This window comes from Canis lupus, chromosome 7, assembly GCF_003254725.2.
Source record: "Canis lupus dingo isolate Sandy chromosome 7, ASM325472v2, whole genome shotgun sequence".
Lineage (NCBI taxonomy): Eukaryota > Metazoa > Chordata > Mammalia > Carnivora > Canidae > Canis > Canis lupus.
Window position 1 is genome coordinate 77,542,140 of NC_064249.1, and position 18,052 is coordinate 77,560,191.

At 41.8% G+C, this 18,052-nt stretch overlaps 1 protein-coding gene across 2 annotated transcripts in view; it reads right to left on the reverse strand.

Moving 5' to 3' along the window:
• Positions 1 to 1,779: 1,779 nt before the first annotated feature.
• Positions 1,780 to 18,052, reverse strand: part of AFG3L2 (AFG3 like matrix AAA peptidase subunit 2) — a 38,574-nt gene continuing 22,301 nt past the window's right edge. For both annotated transcript variants that reach the window (XM_025429564.3, XM_025429565.3), the window contains 7 exons: positions 17,143 to 17,250; positions 16,917 to 17,042; positions 14,859 to 14,969; positions 11,542 to 11,657; positions 8,214 to 8,414; positions 6,110 to 6,304; positions 1,780 to 2,609 (listed from right to left, as the gene is read on the reverse strand). In XM_025429564.3, coding sequence (XP_025285349.1) covers positions 2,367 to 2,609; positions 6,110 to 6,304; positions 8,214 to 8,414; positions 11,542 to 11,657; positions 14,859 to 14,969; positions 16,917 to 17,042; positions 17,143 to 17,250 — 1,100 coding nt within the window. In that variant the 3' untranslated portion in view covers positions 1,780 to 2,366. The remainder of the gene's footprint in view (positions 2,610 to 6,109; positions 6,305 to 8,213; positions 8,415 to 11,541; positions 11,658 to 14,858; positions 14,970 to 16,916; positions 17,043 to 17,142; positions 17,251 to 18,052) is intronic.

The following is an 18,052-nucleotide window of genomic DNA, read 5'->3' on the forward strand; positions in this document are numbered from 1 at the left end:
TTAACTTGCCACAACCTCTGTAAGAGGTCTTATAAAGTCAAACTCCACAGGACATGACCAGGCTAGTCCTACTAGTAATTAGCACACACGGCTGTTCACCAGTGTTGCTGGTTTATTTCTCCCTTCTGCTCCTTTGAAGTTAGCTGTGAACATGACTTTGGCCAAAAGAATGTCACTTCCAGGTGCCAAGTCTCTAAAGGCTAGTGCTTGATCTTCAACTCTGCCTCTCTCTGATGGTTTCCCCCATCTGGGTCCCAGTGACTGCACAGCCCCCTCTGACCTTTGTTGGACAAGGATTGAGAAAGAAATGACTGTCATTTGGAACCATTTCCATCTGGGGTCATCACACAGGGTAACCGAGCTCCCCCACCTGACAGAAGGCCTGAGCTCAGTGATTGGCCATGGCTTACACCAAGTAATTATCTATGCTGTGCTGAACCCCAAACTTGGGCAGACAGAAAGGGAATCATTAAACATGGCAGTGTGACTTGAACTGCGGTGAGCACAGGCTTTATTTCCACAGAAATCTTCGAGTGGATCCCCAACAATGGGGAACTACCCTTGGTGCAACTACAGTAAAAGTAAGTATCTTACCATCGTCATCCAACCTGGAAATATGCTAGGTTTGACTGACCTTGGAAGAGAGAAAGGACAAGTGCTGTGAGCACCCAGTGTGAGTCAGGCTCCGTGCAAGAGCCAACATGAACAATGTTCACCACAGTGCTGTGGGCTTCCGGGTGCAGACCAGGAAACCCGTGGATGGCTGTGGTGGCTATTCCAGGCCATTGCCTTCCCAGGACTCCACAAGCTTGAACTAGGAATGCAGGTGAGTTACCATCTGACCATCTCATGTACAGCTTGGTCCCTTTTGTTTTACTGCATCAAACCTGACCCGTGTTTGGCACCATCCACTTCATTCGACTACACAGGCCTCGCAGCCAAGGCCCATCAGAGCTCCGCACATGCTGGCACCTCTCCTTGCAGTGGTACAAGGAAGTAGTCTCTTCATTGTCTGTGTGGAGAACAGAACACTGAACACCCTGATGGCCAGGTGAATCATACAGCCTTCACACAATTCTTCACTGAACCACCTCCCACAGCATCCTGTGAGGAAGGGAGGCAGTAGATCTGTTACAGCTGTAGGTCACTGCACAGAGCAGTGGAGACTGCAGCAGAAACTGAGGAGGGCCCCGTGCCCGTCACACTGAGTTACCGGTGTCCTCACATGGTTCTGTAGTCCAGTGAGCTAGAGCTCAGCACCTCTGGGCCACCTGGAGGAGTGCTCCTGGGCCACAGCAGTCTCCCCATAACACCTCCCTCCCGGTCTATCCAGTACTGTCTGTTCCAGGGATGCCACCTGAATCTGTGTCTGAAGTCTGTGTTGTTCCCACAACATACTTAACTGTATCAACACACAAGGCAAGCTGAAATAACTGAGATCCATGTGATGGATTGAGACAGCCTGCCAGACCTGCCGTGGTCCCACAAGGTCTTCCAGACCCAGATGCTAGGACCACATCTTGTCACCACCAGCCTCGTGAGGATGTAAACTGATGCCATTGTCACAGATTCTTGTACTGACTTCCTATCAACGTTCTTTATATCCAGAGTTCATCATTCCAGAATGTACAATTCTAGAAGTTACCAAGCCTTTTGTGGGTGCTGGTAAGAACCAGCAGGACTGGCTTTTGAAGGATTCTTCTCTCCACAGTTAGAATACTTAATTCCTTTCCATAATGGTTTCTAAAAGAAAAGACCCCAAGCATAAAACTGCGACCCTTTGTTGAATTCAGAAGGAAAAAAGTACAGTACACTTTATTTTTGATGTAAAGAAGCCATATTTACATAATACATTCATATTTTTAGATATGTTATAGCTCTCCGTAGAAAACCATTCCATTAAAACAGCAACATGTGATCTGGATTCAATCTTTAAAGTATTAAGTCAAAATATTCTTATCAGGACTCCAATTTAATTTCACAGCTCATCCACAGAGGGGAAACTCTGAAGGGAAACAGGAATGAAGAGTGGGTGATGGAAAGAGAAAAATACACCTCTCCCACACTGGCAAGCCTCCACACATGGTCGATCCCCGACACACATCAGCTGGCACCACGGATAGTGGAGGGAGCAGTGCTGGGTGCCTTCTCCTTGCTCCCCAGCCACTGTCTGAGAGCCTGATGGGCTCGGGCACATATTCTCCTGGGCCTTCAGAAAGTCACCCTGCACCCAGGCTGTGACTTCAGAGGCTGAGGACTAAGGACTCCTCTTCCCACCATCTCAACCCGGTCAGCAGATGGTTATGATCAACTTTGCAGTGTCCTTATTCCTCTGAGAAAGCCAGAGTTGACCACAAAACCACAAACTAAAACGGTCTCCCATCTGGAATCTGGTTGGCCACTTTTTCATCCTGGGGCTCCTCTTTGTCCTTTTCCCGTTCTTTGTTCCAGTCCTTCAGGCCCTCTGGAAGTGAAGTATCCTCATCCAAGCTACCAGTGCCTTCTACAAATTCTTCATAGGTAGATTTTTCCACAAACGGTCTGGGGCCCAAAAGTTCAACCATATCATTCTTATCTAATACTTCTTTTTCTAATAACAGAAGAGCAACCTGGAACATGAACAATTCCCATTAAATGCAATTACTTAGCAAAAGTCTTTGCAAAGCTAATGATTTTTAAATTTATAGCTAACCCCATTCCAAAACAGGATTTAAGCCTACTGAGAAAGATATAGACAAGTCCCAGGATTTTAGAGTAAAATATACAAACTGTTGGAAAACCAAATGTCTACCAGTAAGGGCGGGGCTAACTACATTTCAATACATTGACACAATGAACAATTATGCACCTGTAGTGAAGAATCTGTTCTATAAACATCTTGGAGAGACATATTCAGTGAGAAAAGCAAGAAGCACATCCTGTATGGTATACTATATTTGCCTTTAAAAGGAGAGAAATATATATCTTTTTATGTGCTTATACAAAAAAGTTCTGGAAGGAAACATGACAAAGTTATAAAAGTGGCTGCAAATGCAAGTTGGGGGAAAGGGTAGAAATAGGGTAAGCAGAACATTTAAAAAGTTAGTTGGAAAAAACAGACACACAAGGGCAGAGATACAAAAGGAAGCCAGGAAGGTTTATGTGAAAACATGTATCTTGAAGTTCTAGTCATTTCTATGCTTGAACCACAAATTTGACAGTATACATCTTAAGAGGACACCAGGAAAGGGACACCTGACCACCTATGTGTATGGAGGTGAGGGAGGGTGTCAGGGGAGCAGGAGCGTGGTTATTAGAGCATCAGACCATCACACAAAGACAGCAAAGCAGGGTAAAAGTATCAACTGACTTCACAAAATAAATTTATTAGTTCCTGAGGTAACTCCCTACTTAGAAATTTGACTTATCTGTACTTTAAACCAGATGGCATGTTTTTAAGAGATGCCAAATAATCAAGCAATTTTATTCTGTTTTATCAATTTTTAAAAGCCTTATTATGGAAAACTGCAAATATGCACAAAAGCAGAAAATGACTAACAAATCCCCATGTAGGCACTATTGACAGTCCTCAACTTAGAGTCATCTACTCCCTAGATTACTCTGAAGAAAATCTCAACTGTCATATTTTTATCCATATATATTTTTGTGTATATTTCTAAGAGAGAAGAACTTAAAAACGTAACCAGGTTTTCTTCTTAAACCACTACTTCTCAATTTGCCTATTTTACACAGTTGTGGGTAACCACTTACAGTGCAATAATGTATTTTATTTAACCCAATATACCAAATGCAGCATCATTTTTAAAAAAGATTTTATTTCTTTATTTTAGAGAGAGAGTGTGAGAAAGTGAAGGGAGGGGCAGAGAAAGAAGGAGAGAGAATGTGAAGGAGACCTCCCATGGAGCCCGATGTGGGGTTCAATCTCATGACCCTCAGAGATCATGACCTGAGCCAAAATCAAGAGATGGACACTAAACCGACTGAGCCATCCAGGTGTCCCCAAACATAGTATCATGTACTGTATACACGTACATTTTAGCATATAACGATATAAATAATATTGAGATATTCTACATTCTTTTTTTCATACATCTTTAAAACCCAGTGTGCTTAAGGCACCCTTCAATTAGGAGCAGCCACATGCAACAGCACAGGCTTGGTCTGAGGTTAACGGCAAGGACTCTGCAGACACTGGGCCCATACCCTGGTCTTGCTGCTTACCAACTGCATGACCTTAAGTAAAGGGACTTAACCCCTCCGTGTACTGGTTTCTTCTGTAAAATGGGAGGTAACATATCAAACTCCTGAGGCTGCAGGGAGTTGGACAGAAGTTCATGCATCTAGGCAGTGCCTGGTACACAGAAGACAATGGGTGAAGCTAGCCAGTTACCCTTATTCTCCTAAAGCTTAACCCTTACGTATTATCTTGTCCCCAGAGAGTAAACGGAGGCCCAGAATGGAGGACACTAGTCCTAGCAGCGAAGCCTCCAGCCACCTCTCCTCTTGATGGCTCTGTATCTCCTGGCTGACTCAACATTACTCCTCACAGATTTAATTTTCTCGAATGGGCCAGATAGTACTTCAGAAGTCTGCAGTATCTCAAGATCCTCACTCCACTGAACCAATTTCCCTTTCCCAAACATGCTTTTGTTACCACTAGCAGTATGTGCATTGTACATGCATAAGGACAGATAACTGTGTGAGACTCCCTGGACCTGTCTGGCATCTGTGGTGTGCACGTGGCATCCTCCTCTTGAATCTGCACATGCACACTGTGCTCCTGCAGCCAGGGTCCTGAGTGAGCTCCTCCACTGTCTTCCACAACTGGCTATGAGATGGACCACCAACAAATCTGATCTCCAACCTGGACCTCCTGTCCAAATTTCACTGCAAATGTCCAATGCCCATGTTCTCTTGGGTTCAAGAATGATTCCCTCCACCCCCAGCCCCCGCCATGTTTGCCACTAGGAGTCATCTCAAGGGCTTTCTTCTCGTTCAGTCTATGCATTTAACCAATAAATCTTGGTTTCTCAGATCTGCCTTTGCCCTACTTCCACTGCCAGCCCTAGCGCCGTGTCAGGAATGTGAGACCTGCAGCGGCCTCTGAGCAGTCTCTGCCACTCCCCTGGGCTGGCACACTGCTGCCATACTCCCCTTCAAATGAATGTCACCATTTCAACACTCTTGAGAAGGTCAATCTTATTTCTAAAACGATGTTTCTAAACTTTTTAGCTAGCTATTGAGAACCTGGGTACTGAAGGTCCCTCCACGCTGCCATCTGCTCCCCTCCTCTCCACGTTCACTGTAACTTGACTATCCTTCTACATAAAATCTAAGTTCTATCTTCTATACAAAGCCTTCCCCGACCACTCTGATCTTCCTTCCTCAGAGCTTCTGTGCATGCTTTGCAGTGTGCCGGACACCAGCTCACTCCACCTGCACTGGGGCACTTTTGTGAAGAGACAGCATGGATGCTTTTGGATTGCCTTACTGATGGAATGGTGTATCTTGGACTATTCTTTTATCTGTGTCAATCCCTCATAATTAAAGAGTTTACTGGATGCAAAAAATCCACTGAATTCAGAAGGAAACTCTCCCTTTGGAAGGTGCTATCATATGGAGAAAACATAGAGCATGTTTATTCGCAAAAAGCTCATAATTAAGCCAAAGGTAATTTTCACGTGCCAATTCCCAATCTAGTTGGGCTAGCTTTTATTTGCCCTTTCATCACTACCTGCTTATTCCAGAGGTAAAAAAAAAAAAAAAATGGTAAATTACTGTCAGTCCACTGTGCTCCTTCCTGAGGAGTACAAGTAAAACACGGGGTAGGGAGGAGGGCTGACTCAATTGTGTATTTTGTGGTTATTAGCAGATTCAATTAATCCTGCACTCACATTGCTAAAAGCCACAAGAGCCGGGGCTGTGTCCTACTTTTGTTCACTACTGCACTCCTACCTCCTCACAGAGACAGAGCACACACAGAATCAGAAAGAAGAAAGGAATCCAAGAGTTAGCCAGTTACAGGGAGTGCTAAGGTCTACAAACCAACCCAAATAGTCAATCCGTCACTTTAACCATGTAGAGAATTACTGATACAACTAGCACCTACCTTCTCCACATCAGCTTTCTTCTCTGTGAGGAGAGCCACTGTTCTTTTATAAGCATCATTAATAAGTATTCGTACTTCATCATCTATCAGTCTGGCGGTGGCTTCACTGTAAGGCTTCTCTAAAACCATATCGCCCTGACGTGGGAGATCAAAGGAGATTTGCCCGACCTTTTCATTCATGCCAAACTGAACAATCTGAAAAAGAATATATGATTAGTGGTGGGCATCTGGTTTTGCGGACAGGCCGCCTTATAAAATGGCAGTAAGTCTTTGTAATGGCATTAACTCTGCATGCTTCGCTGTAATACTACTCTTTAACCAGGCAAAACGTACCTGGCAGCCTTGGCTTAGACAAGGTGCTCTGTATAGACAGGGGTGGCAATGGAGATAGTATTTTAAACTGGACTAGGGATACAAGACACGAAGCCCATAGACAACATCTGTGAGACCTGCAAGACACTTCTCCCTGCACGAGGGAAAGTAGAGAAGCAGGAAGGACCTGAGAGACCCAAGAGGATAAAACTCAAGCCTTCCAGGCTCTTCCTGAATAGGTCAGAGTGCCAATCTGAGAACAAGTGATCCTGGAAGGGAGTTTTGCCATTTTCCTGTTCCTGAACCCACAGCCTCTAGCCTGGACCTTATGAGCCCCCAATACTAATAAAGCCCCACATTCAGAAGTTTCTGGAAGTAAAATCCAAACTGACAAGAAAGGGCCCAGATGAAAGCGAGAAGCAGGAACAGAGCCAAGAGAACTCAGAAAGCCATGTTTTTAAAATCTTCCTGGAAACAACAGAAAAGGGAATTCTAAAGCTATAAAACTAAAAAAGCTGTCTTAACCTCCTCCCTCTTAAGAGGTCAGGAAAGCACATTTCGTGTAAAATGGGTAATAGAAAAATGTCTAAGAAGTGATTATAAGAAAAAAGTAAGGAACAGAATAACATCTTCCTAGCTGATGACAGTGCGATGGGAAGACATCTATAAAAAGATGGAGCCTGTAACCTACTACTTCAAAAAAGCTAAAGGAAATCAGGAAAATGACAGAAAAATAAAAGAACAATGTAAGAATAAAAAAACCTTAAGGAAAAAGTTACATATAAAAGAAAATGCTATTTTAAAAATGAACGTTAAGCTACAAAGAACCCAAGAGTATGCAACCACAACAAATAATGCCCTGAGAAACAGAAGGTAATTGTTAAAAAAAAAAAAGAAAAAAAGTCATTTAAAAATTAAAAATTCAAAGACTTGAAAAAGTGACAGACCAGGAGAAGAGCTGACATAAGGGTAACAGGAGTTCCCAAAGAAAGTCATTTACATGAGGTGCCCAGACAGCAAAACTATACTGTTTGGGGATGTGTGCACCAGAGATACCCAAAGTCTGTGCAGGACAGTAACCAGTCAGGAGAGTGGCTGGTCCAGCAGGGAGGGAGGGGATCAAGAAGGGATGCTCTTAGGGACCTGCCAGGGTACAGGCAGTGTTGCATCATGGGATCACACAGGCTTATGATGGAACTTTTAAATTCTGCATACATGCTTTACAGACTCTCAGTATTACAGGTATCCCTTGCCTTTTGAAAGTTTGTGCTACACCACTTTGCTTTTATGAAAGACCTACAGCAGTACCTGCTTTTTCTAAACACAAGACATTGAAAGAGGACCTTCTCTTCTATGAAAAAAAGGTGAAAAGAGCACTCAGCATTTATTCTGAAGTGAGCAGAGGCAGCACACAACCCAAGCAGTGACTGGCACTGCCAGGCTCCATTAGCAAGATGTGATCTAAGGTACAAGTCTACCACAGGTTATTTTTGGGAACTGGGAACATTCAAAAATTTTTCCATGTAAATGAACAGTACTTCTTTGCTTTGAGCCATTTCAACTTCCAAAAGGATTCACAGGAATGCTCTGTTTTCAGATAGTGGGAGAAATCTGTAAACTTTAAATACTATTCTACCAAGAAAAAAAAAAAAAAAAGATTTCTTTTAAGAATTCTTACCTGAAAAGCATAAGCCAGTTAAACACAACAGTACTCTTAGAGCCAACCACAAATATCCATTACTCGTGCAAATTGAGAAAGCAAGGAAGAAAAACACTCCATTTCTATACTTACTTGAGCATATGCACTTTGAGTTACTTTTCTCAAGTCATCTTGAGCGCCAGTTGTAATTCTTCCAAAGAAGATTTCTTCCGACACCCGGCCACCCAGAGTCATGCACATCCTGTCCAAGAGCTGCTCTTTGGTGTACAGGTATTGTTCTTTGGGTAAATACTGAGCATAACCTAGTCCTTTGCCTCGCGGGATGATGGAGACCTGCAAGTAGAAAACATACAAAACATTGAGGATTCCACCACCAAATGGTGAACCTAATGTTTACCTATACATAGATAAGCTCGCCGATGAAAAATAAGCACAACAGCTAGGCAACCCTCCAGCCTTGGCAAGAGGAGATCTAGCAGTAGTTGACTGTTCAGGGGGTATTTTCTCTTAGAATAACTTAGTATTTTCTTTTTTTTAACTTAGTATTTTCTTTTAGAATAACTTTACCTTAGGGTTCTAGAAAGTACTTCTTATCCTTTTATAAAACACAATTGAGATCATTCAGTCTTGATAAAAGGACAGCTGGTGAGTGAGGACTCCTGATCAAACATGGCCTAGATGCCATTCAACTTCACGAGCCCCAGCCACATCCTCCTTCACAGGACGAAGGGAAAGGCAGACCTAGATGCTCAGGAGCCTTCATTTTCTTTCCTAGTGCTTTTTGCCACTGAATAAAGTCCTTAAAATTTTAAAAAATCAACTTTATTGAGGCACAGCTTATATTCAGTAAAAATACACCCATTTTTAATTGAACAATCCCGTGAGTTTTGACAAACACAACCTCCTACCACAAAGATAGAAAGAAAGTCTTTTCTTTGTCCTGCAAAGTTCTTTTGTATCCCTTTTCCGGTGAGTCTTATCTCCCCTCCTTTAACCTCCCCACCTTCCAGCTCCAGGCAGCTAGACATACACTACCAGTCCCTATGGATTAGTCACAATTTCTGGAACTCCATATAAATGGAATCATATACTATGTACTTTGTGTCTGCTCTCTTAAGTCTTTCTGAGATTCACCCACACTGCTATATGTATTAATAGTTCGTTCATTTTTACTGGTGCATAGCATTCCATTGTATAAACATACCAAACATCCATTTCACTGTTGAGGGACATCAGGGTTGTCTCCAGTTTACTGCTATTATGAATCTAGCAGTGTAGACATGTTTTTATTTCTCTTGGGTGATTATATAGAAGTGAGATTGTTTGGTTGTATGGAAGCATTTGTTTACCTTTATAAGAAACTGCCACACTGTTTTTCAAAATGGTTACACTATTTCTCATTCCCAACAGCAAAGGATGAGAGCTCCACCTAGAGTGACATTTCACCAATACTTAGGACAGACTTTTTAACTTTAACCATTTCAATGGTTATGCTGTGGTATTTTATTGTGGTATAATTTGCACTTTCCTGATGACTAATGAAATTGAGTATCTTCATGTACTTAATATCCATTTGTATACCTTCAGATCTTTTGCCCATGATTTCACCGGGTTGTTTATTTTCGAGTTTTAAGAGTTTTTTATATATTCTAGATACAAGTCCTTTGTCATATATATACTGCAAGTTTTTTCAGACTATGTGGTTTGCCTTTGATTTCCTTGACAGTGTCTTTCAAAGACAAAAACATCTTCAATTTTGATGATATCCCATTTATCAACTTTTTCTTCTGTGGTTCATGTTTTTTGTGTACTAAAATATTTTATAGCCTACCGAAGGTTACAAAGATTTTGACCTATGTTTTCCTCTAAACATTTATTGTTTTAGCTTTTACAATCTATTTCAAATTAATTTTTTACATACAATTTGAGAGCCAGTGTTAGCTTTTCCCCCCAAATGAACACTGAGTTGCCAGATCTATTTGTTGCAAGACAATCCTCCTCACCCTGAATTATTTCGGCACCTCTGTTAAGAATCAATTAATCAATTACGTGTGAACGTCTACTTCTGGGCTCTATTCCATCCTATTGATCTGTTTAGTTCCTTTCACAATATTAGTCTTCATTACTGTAGCTATATACAAAGTCTTAAAATTGGGGGTATAACCCCCTTCAAACTTGTTTTGGCTATTCTAGTTGACCTGTATTTTCATACAAACTTTAGATCTGCTTATCAATTTCTACAAAAAAGTCTGCTATATTTACAACAGAGATTGTGCTGAAACTTCACGGAAATCTCGGTGATCATAACATTTCAGGGACAAGGCATATTTCTGTTTTTATTTAGGTCTTGTTTCATTCAGTATACAGATCCTACAAGTACTTCAAGATATGTATCCCTATATATTTTATGTTTTTGGATGCTGTTGTAAATAAAATTGAGTTTTTAAAATTTAATTTTCCAATTGTTTATTGCTAATTATACAGAAATACAACCGATCTTTGTATACTGATCCTGAATTCTGTAACCTTGCTTATTTCACTTATCGGTTCTAGTGGCTTCTCTGTAGATTATCTAGGGTGTTTGGTTGGGTATGTATATATGTATTATGTATGTATGTATATGTATATTTTTAAGTAAGCTCTACCCTAACACGGAACCTGAATTCATGACCCCAAGGTCAACAAGAGTGGTACACTCTACCAGTTGAGCCAACCAGGCACCCCTGTCTAGGATGTTTTATGTACACTTCAATGTTCTCTTCTCTGTGGTTCCCTTGCTTCAGGGGATTCCCCTCCACTGCCAGTGGTCCCCTGACACTGCAAGTCAGACTGATCCTTCCTGTTGTGTGTGCTGCACCAGTTTGGGGACCGCACCCAGTTGAAAAAGCAAAAATTTAACAATCTCACTTGCTGCACCCATCTTTCAGATTTCCCTTTGGTCTCTGCTTTCTTTCTTGCCAGGCTCTCTGGGGTCTCTCTGTGCAGGCATAGTGTAGTGGTCAGCCGGGAGCTGGGCGGCTTCTACTGGGACTTGGGTCTCACTCCTCTGTAGCCTTCTTGCTTCCAGGATTCTGTTAAATTTCCAATGTCCTTCAAAATCCTAAATTCTCTCCTCTGCTGCTTCAATATGAGACCAGCTTTTCCACCACTGTGGCCGTGGAAAAAACCCTCAGGCAAGAAAGCCATGGACTCCCAATTCCAACCCACTTGTAGCAACTGCTTTTCAAAAGAAAATTCTCCTCCAGTATTCATCTGCTTTGGACAGTGGTCAGTCCCCTTAAATAGCAGTTTTCTTTCCAAACTTTGTAACTTCTCTGCACAAGCTCTTCATCTCACCATCATTACCAGACATCTCAGTCAATTTTATATACTTATCCTTCATGGGAATACAATTTTCTCCCTCAAATAATTGTTCATACGATCAGTTGGCCTACTCACTGTTTGACAGAAACTGCTTTACCTTCAAGAGTGGGTCTGCATGTTCCAGATACCACCCGGCAACTGCATGCCCTGCCTCATGGTATGCCACGGTCTTCTTCTCCTCGGGCTGCAGAACCTGGGTTTTTTTCTCTAACCCTGACAAAATAATAACAGAAAACCAAAACCACTGCCTCAGTGGCTCTGACATAAAAAGACAGTTATACAATCTACACACTACCTTATCTAAAATGTGACTTAGAGACTAAGCTGCCTATGATAATCCAGAAATTCCCAACCAAGGTCAGAGTAAAAGCAAAGAACCAACTCCAAAATACCCCAGCTACTTGCAAAATGTATTCACTACCCCTAGACCCACTTTTCCCCTAACTCACCCACTCTTTTAAGCCATATATCTTGTTTTGGGAACCAGAAATGCAAAATAAAATTTGGCACATAGGTCAATTTAAAACATAAAAGTCAGAGAAAGCAAAGAGGTCTGGAATGATCTCCTGTTTGACACAGGTACTTGGAATAATCAAGTGCTGGGTAAACAAAGAGGCAGTCTGGTACATAGACAACAGGCAGTCTATTCCTGATGGAAGGCAAATGAGAGGAAGAATGGAGCTAGCTAAAGATCTGAAAGTACCCAGTCAGCGAGTCAGCTAGGCCAATGCTGCAGCACCCGGCATACTAATCAACTGGCCCTGGGGGTTCCAAGAGCCAGCAGTGAGGCAGACATGAGAAAACTAATCCAACAGACCACCATGTGTGGGGCCTATGTGTTGACTACACAGCTGGGGGACCCCTCATTCAAGTACAAGTTTTCTGTAGCCCGGATCTAGGAGGATACTAAACCTCCTTCACATCTTTGTACCACAGAAACGAACTACAAAGTTTGTACTGATACAGATCATCACACTGTGACAAGTCATTAAGTTTTCAAGGTAAGGCATCTGAATTTCTCAAATGACACCATATTAATGAGCCTGAAAGATTAAAAAAGGAATGCTATGTTCCCAAAGACATAATCCAAGACAGTGATAACAGAGCTGCAAGGGCGGAGATTTAAGAAGGTGAATTATAGGGCAGCCCTGGTGGCTCAGCGGTTTAGCGCTGCCTTTGGCCCAGGGTGTGATCCTGGAGACCCAGGATCGAGTCCCACATCAGGCTCCCTGCATGGAGCCTGCATCTCCCTCTGCCTGTGTCTCTGCCTCTCTCTCTCTGTGTCTCTCATGAATAAATAAAATCTTAAAAAAAAAAAAAAAAAAAAAAAGGAAGGTGAGTTACAAGCACAAATAAGCAGTTCTTGCTTATGTGAGACAACAAGGACCCTGCCCCCCTCCGCCGGTTTATCCCTGGAATTTTTCATTTTCCCAGTAAGCTTACTACAGAACAAGTGCTCCTGACTGGTTTCCAGTAGCTGAGCTGTGAGCAGGTAATTATGGACCTCAGGAGGGCCCCTACTGGCCCTGCTACTCTGACCTCTTTCACACTGAGAACTGACTCTTCCCCCACCTAAAGGGTACAGACACACAGCTTTCACCTCCCTCTACAGTGAATTGTTTTAACTCCACTTACAACTCTAAACTTAGATTTTTCTCCTTTCAGTAACAAATTTCTAGAATAAGTAGTCTCTTCATTCACTCAGTGGTTATTTATGTAGCCCCTAACCCAGGTTAAATACATCGTCATACTAGCCTCTAGATCCTCACTGAAATCTCCATTAATCTGGCTTTGTATTATCTACTCAACTGCAACTGTCATGTCAGAAGTCACCAAAAACAATCCCGTTGCCAAATCTAAAGTCATCCTCCTCCATCCATGTCCTATATCACTTGATTCTGCTGACAAGGGCTTTATAAACGTAACTTTGCCCTTGCCTCTCATCTCTTGCAACCTCCTGGGTTTCCTTTAGTGGCATCTATTTCTTGTCTTGCTGCTGCACCTTCTGGGCCTGTGGCACTCTGCTGGCTCACTCTTTTCCTCTCTGCTACCAAATGCAGGCAGTGTTTACTGTGTGGGCCCTTCCCTCTGAGCCCTCTCACCCACCTCCACACCATGGGTACCGGAGCCTGTGGCACCTTGCTGCTGCAGAGTTCCATGTGGACAGCCTGCCCCGCCTCAAATTCTGCACATCTTATCAGCCAAACCAGCTGCCTCTGGAAGCACCCCATTCTTCCCATGGTCTATAAGGCTGTCCTATTTTTGCCTATCACCACTGGAACTACTTATGCCAAAACCCAGTATCTCATATTAATGATTACAAGGTTCTCTGCCTTCAGATGCTTCCCTCTTCTTCAAAGTCAGATTCCTTTTATTAAAATATCACTGATTGGGCCACCTGGGTGGCTCAGTCGGTTAAGTGTTTGCCTTCGGCTCAGGTCATGATCCCAAATCCTGGCATCAAGCCTCACATCAGGCTCTCTCTGCTCAGTGGGGAGCCTGCTCCTCCCTCCCACTTGTACTAAGTAAACAAAATCTTTTTAAAAATAATAAAATATCACTGATTATCATGCTACTCAATAGCTCAGGAAAAATCCCACGTTACTTCAATACCAGCCACAGTACAACAGTTTAAAAAGCCCTAGAGCTTAACATTCAAGGCTTTCTAAAATTTAGACTTAAAAAACAATTATTTCTAGCTTTGCCTTACTTTCCAAAGGAAATTCGAGTCTGACTGGTTTACTTTCCCTCCCTAAGACATAGGGTGTAACCAAACCACCTTCTGTTCCTGCCACTCTAATACCAACCTCCTCTTTCAACTGAACCTGGTTTAAATCCTGCCTCTTCTGTAGAGCCCTGCCTGACTACAGAGTCCTTTCTTTCTTTGAATGCACAAGTTCTGAAATTACTTATTATCTTTTTATGGGTATTAAATTATAAAGTGCCTAGAAAGCAAGAAAAACATGTTATGTATATTCCCGACTGTGCTTGTGAGGTGAGCATTTCCGGGCTAAAGAGTTGTTACACCTGTTTATCCATCACCTATACTTAGCAAGACAGCACATTTAACTCAGGCAATACAATTTTTTGGAAACAGGAAGGTTGTGAGCATTTTCAAAACACTAGACTGGCATAATTCAGAGGAAGATATCTTGCAGCTTGCTGCCCATGCAAGTGAGGCATGGTGTGGGGTGCTGTCTCAGACTCACCCAAATCACTAGTATCCATCTCCACAAGACTCTGGGCAAGGGCAACAGGGGACTTGTAGCACTGAGGAAACACAGCAGGGGCATGGTAGCCCCAGGGCTGGGTGAATAGACTTCTCTGCTTCTAGATCTTGCCAAAACAGAGAAACCCATGGCTTAAAACTCATTTTATCAGCCTTCTCACTTCAGTTATGTTCAGTTAGCTTACCACCAATCACTCGCTCAATTGCTTGTTCAAAGTGTTTCTGGTTTATGGAATCTGAAAGGTGTCTTGCAGCAATGAGGGCCGCTTCATTACAGACATTAGCAACGTCAGCTCCTACAAAATGAATGTACAAAACAGCTTACTCACCAAATATACTCGAACTGATTAGTCACACATCATGGATGACACAGTCAGTTTAGTTTCTCAACTAGCAGTAGACTGAACAAGTGTCTAACATAATTTAGTTCAATTCATGATAACCCTAAGCTGTTCTAGCATTCAGTAATAACCTAGTACAATCCTTGCCCTTTGAATTAAGATGAAAGTATTAGTAGTAGGTAATTACGGGCAGCTACCTTTATAGGCAATGTGGCTCATATAACAGTGATCTAAGACAGTCTTTAAAAATGCCCATTAATTAACCTAGTTCTACAAGTTCTGCTGGGAGAGTGACTGATGTGGATATTAAGCAACACGCTGAACTATAATGAAAAACATAAGCATTAAAATAACTCAGGGCATTCAGTAAAATAACAAAAGTTAAATACACGAAGCTTGCCAAATGCTTTCCAGATCCCTAAGTCTCTTTAAATTCACTTTTCAGATAAAGTATATGGTAACTTAAATAAGCTATAAGACATGTATGTACTCAATAAACAAATACTGAAATGTTATGAATTCCAAAATCCAAAGATAACAAACAAGTAAAAAAGTTAGGACCCTGCGACATTTAAGAAGCCTAGCTTCTTCTGGTTAGAACCATACACTTACATATATAATCCTCTCAGACTTTCCAAATGTTGCTTTTTAAGAAAGACTTACATTTTACATTTAAAAACTCTTGGAAAAATAAAAATAAACACTCTTGGAGTAGGCACCTGCAAAGCTACTCAACATCACTAGTCATTAGAAAAATGCAAATCAAAAAGATGAAATACCACTAGGGTGGCCACAATAAAAAAGATAGGCAATAACAAGTGCTGACAAGAATGTGGAAAATTGGAACTCTTTTTGTGACAATGCATAATGGCATAGCCACTTTGGAAAACAGTTTGGTAGTTCCCCAAAAAGTGACTCAGTGGCACTACTCCTAGATATATAACCTGAGAAATAAAATGTACATTTCACACAAAAATCTACACATGGATGTTCATAGCAGCATTATCTCTAACAGCCAAAAGATGGAAACAACCCAAATGACAGGTAAAGAAAATGTGGTCTATCCACATAATGGAACATTATCCAGCCAGAAAAAGGAATGAAGTGTTGATACATTCTGCAACACGCTTGAACTCTGAAAACACTATGCTAAGTGAAAGAGGCCAGGCATAAAAAGATCACATTTTGTGTAATTCTTTCTATACGAAATGTCCAGAATAGGAAAATCTATAGAAACAGAAAGTAGGTGAGGGGTTGCCTACGGCTGTGGGTAGAGGGAGTGGCTACACTAATGGATTCTTCTGGGGTGATGAAAATTATCTAAAATTAGACTACAGCAGTTATAGCATAACCCTGTAAATACACTGAAAACCACTGAATCATATACTTTACAATTCACCAATGAATTTTATGGTATGTAAAATTATCTCATTAGAGTTGTTTAAAAAAAACTTAACAGGACACCTGGGTGATTCAGTTGGTTTAGCATCCATCTCTTGATTTCAGCTCAGGTCATGATCTCAGGGTCCTAGGAGCAAGCCCTGCATAGTGCTCCTTGCTCAGTGGGGAGCCTGCTTCTCTCTCTTTCTCAAATAAATAAATCTTAAAACAAAAACAAAACCCACATACAAGTAATCCAGAGGCAGCAGGAAGAGGCTGGAACATATAAGCTAGGTTCTAGAAGAATTAATAATTATTCTTGAAGCTAAGTGATGGGTGCGCAGAGGGGTTCATTATACTATTTTCTCAACTTCTACATAGGTTTGAAATTTCCCACAATAAAAAGGTAAAAATATACCCTGAAAAGGCCCCAGAGTGAGAGGTAAAAGTAAAATGGTACCTGGCAAATATCGATGACTTACAGGACTTCTTACATAGGAGAGCAGGTTCTGTTCCACTCACCTGAAAACCCTGGAGTTAAGGATGCAAGTTTTCTTGCCAGTTTCTCCTTTTCCAGGGCACTGTCCAGTTTCAATGGTCTGAGGTGAACTTTGAAAATAGAGGCTCTTCCTTTTATGTCCGGTGGTCCTTGAGAAATTATTTTTAAAGGGAAAAAAAAAAAATCATGGTGAAAAAGTTACATCTCTCCTCAAAAGAACTGGACTGAACCCAATGAAGATCATCTCACCAATAAAGATCTGCCTATCAAAGCGCCCTGGACGCATTAGTGCTGGATCTAGGATATCTGGTCGATTGGTGCCTGCCAAAATGACGACGTTTGTTGTTGTGTTAAAACCTAAAGAGATGATAACAAAAATGCAAGACTTAAAGCTTTAAGCATTATTTTTCTAAACAAATACCAAAGATTTTAGTTAAAAAAATTTTCAAAGATTTTATTATTTATCTGAGGAGGGGGTTGAGGGGAAGTGGGAAGGAGGAAGGGAGGGGGAGAGAGAGAGAGAGAAAGTATGTGTGTGAAAGGGAGCAAGAGTAGGGGGCAGAGAGAGAGAGAGGGAGATGCAGACTCTTCAATGTGCAGGGAGCCTGATCCCAGGACCTGAAGATCATGACCTGAGCCAAAGGCAGACAACTGACTACAACACCCAGGCATCCTCATCTTTTAAATGTTTTAAAATCAATGAGATTAGTGGCACCTGGGTGTCTCAGTTGGTTGAACGTCTGACTCCTAATTTCACCTCAGGTCATGATTTCAGGGTCATGGGATCGAGCCCTATGTCGGCCCCGTGTCAGTGGAGTCTGCTTGAAGATTCTCCACCTCTGCCCCTTCTCCAGCTTGAGCTTGTACACTCACTCTCTCAAATAAATAAATAAAATCTGTAAAACACACACACACAAAACCACATAAATAAAATCAATGCTATTAAATTTGCAAATTGTCTAACTAGCCTTCCTAGGTCACAGGACAACCCACTGAATATCTGAAGACAGGTATCAAACTCCACCTCCAACCTCTGCCAGGTTCAACTTGCTCGGTTCTATCGGCCACTTCTCAAATGTCAATGCCTTGACCCTCGCCCCAAAAGAGCTCTGGGATAAAACTTCAATGGATTGAGGAGCTGCTTCTTAGGGATAAATAA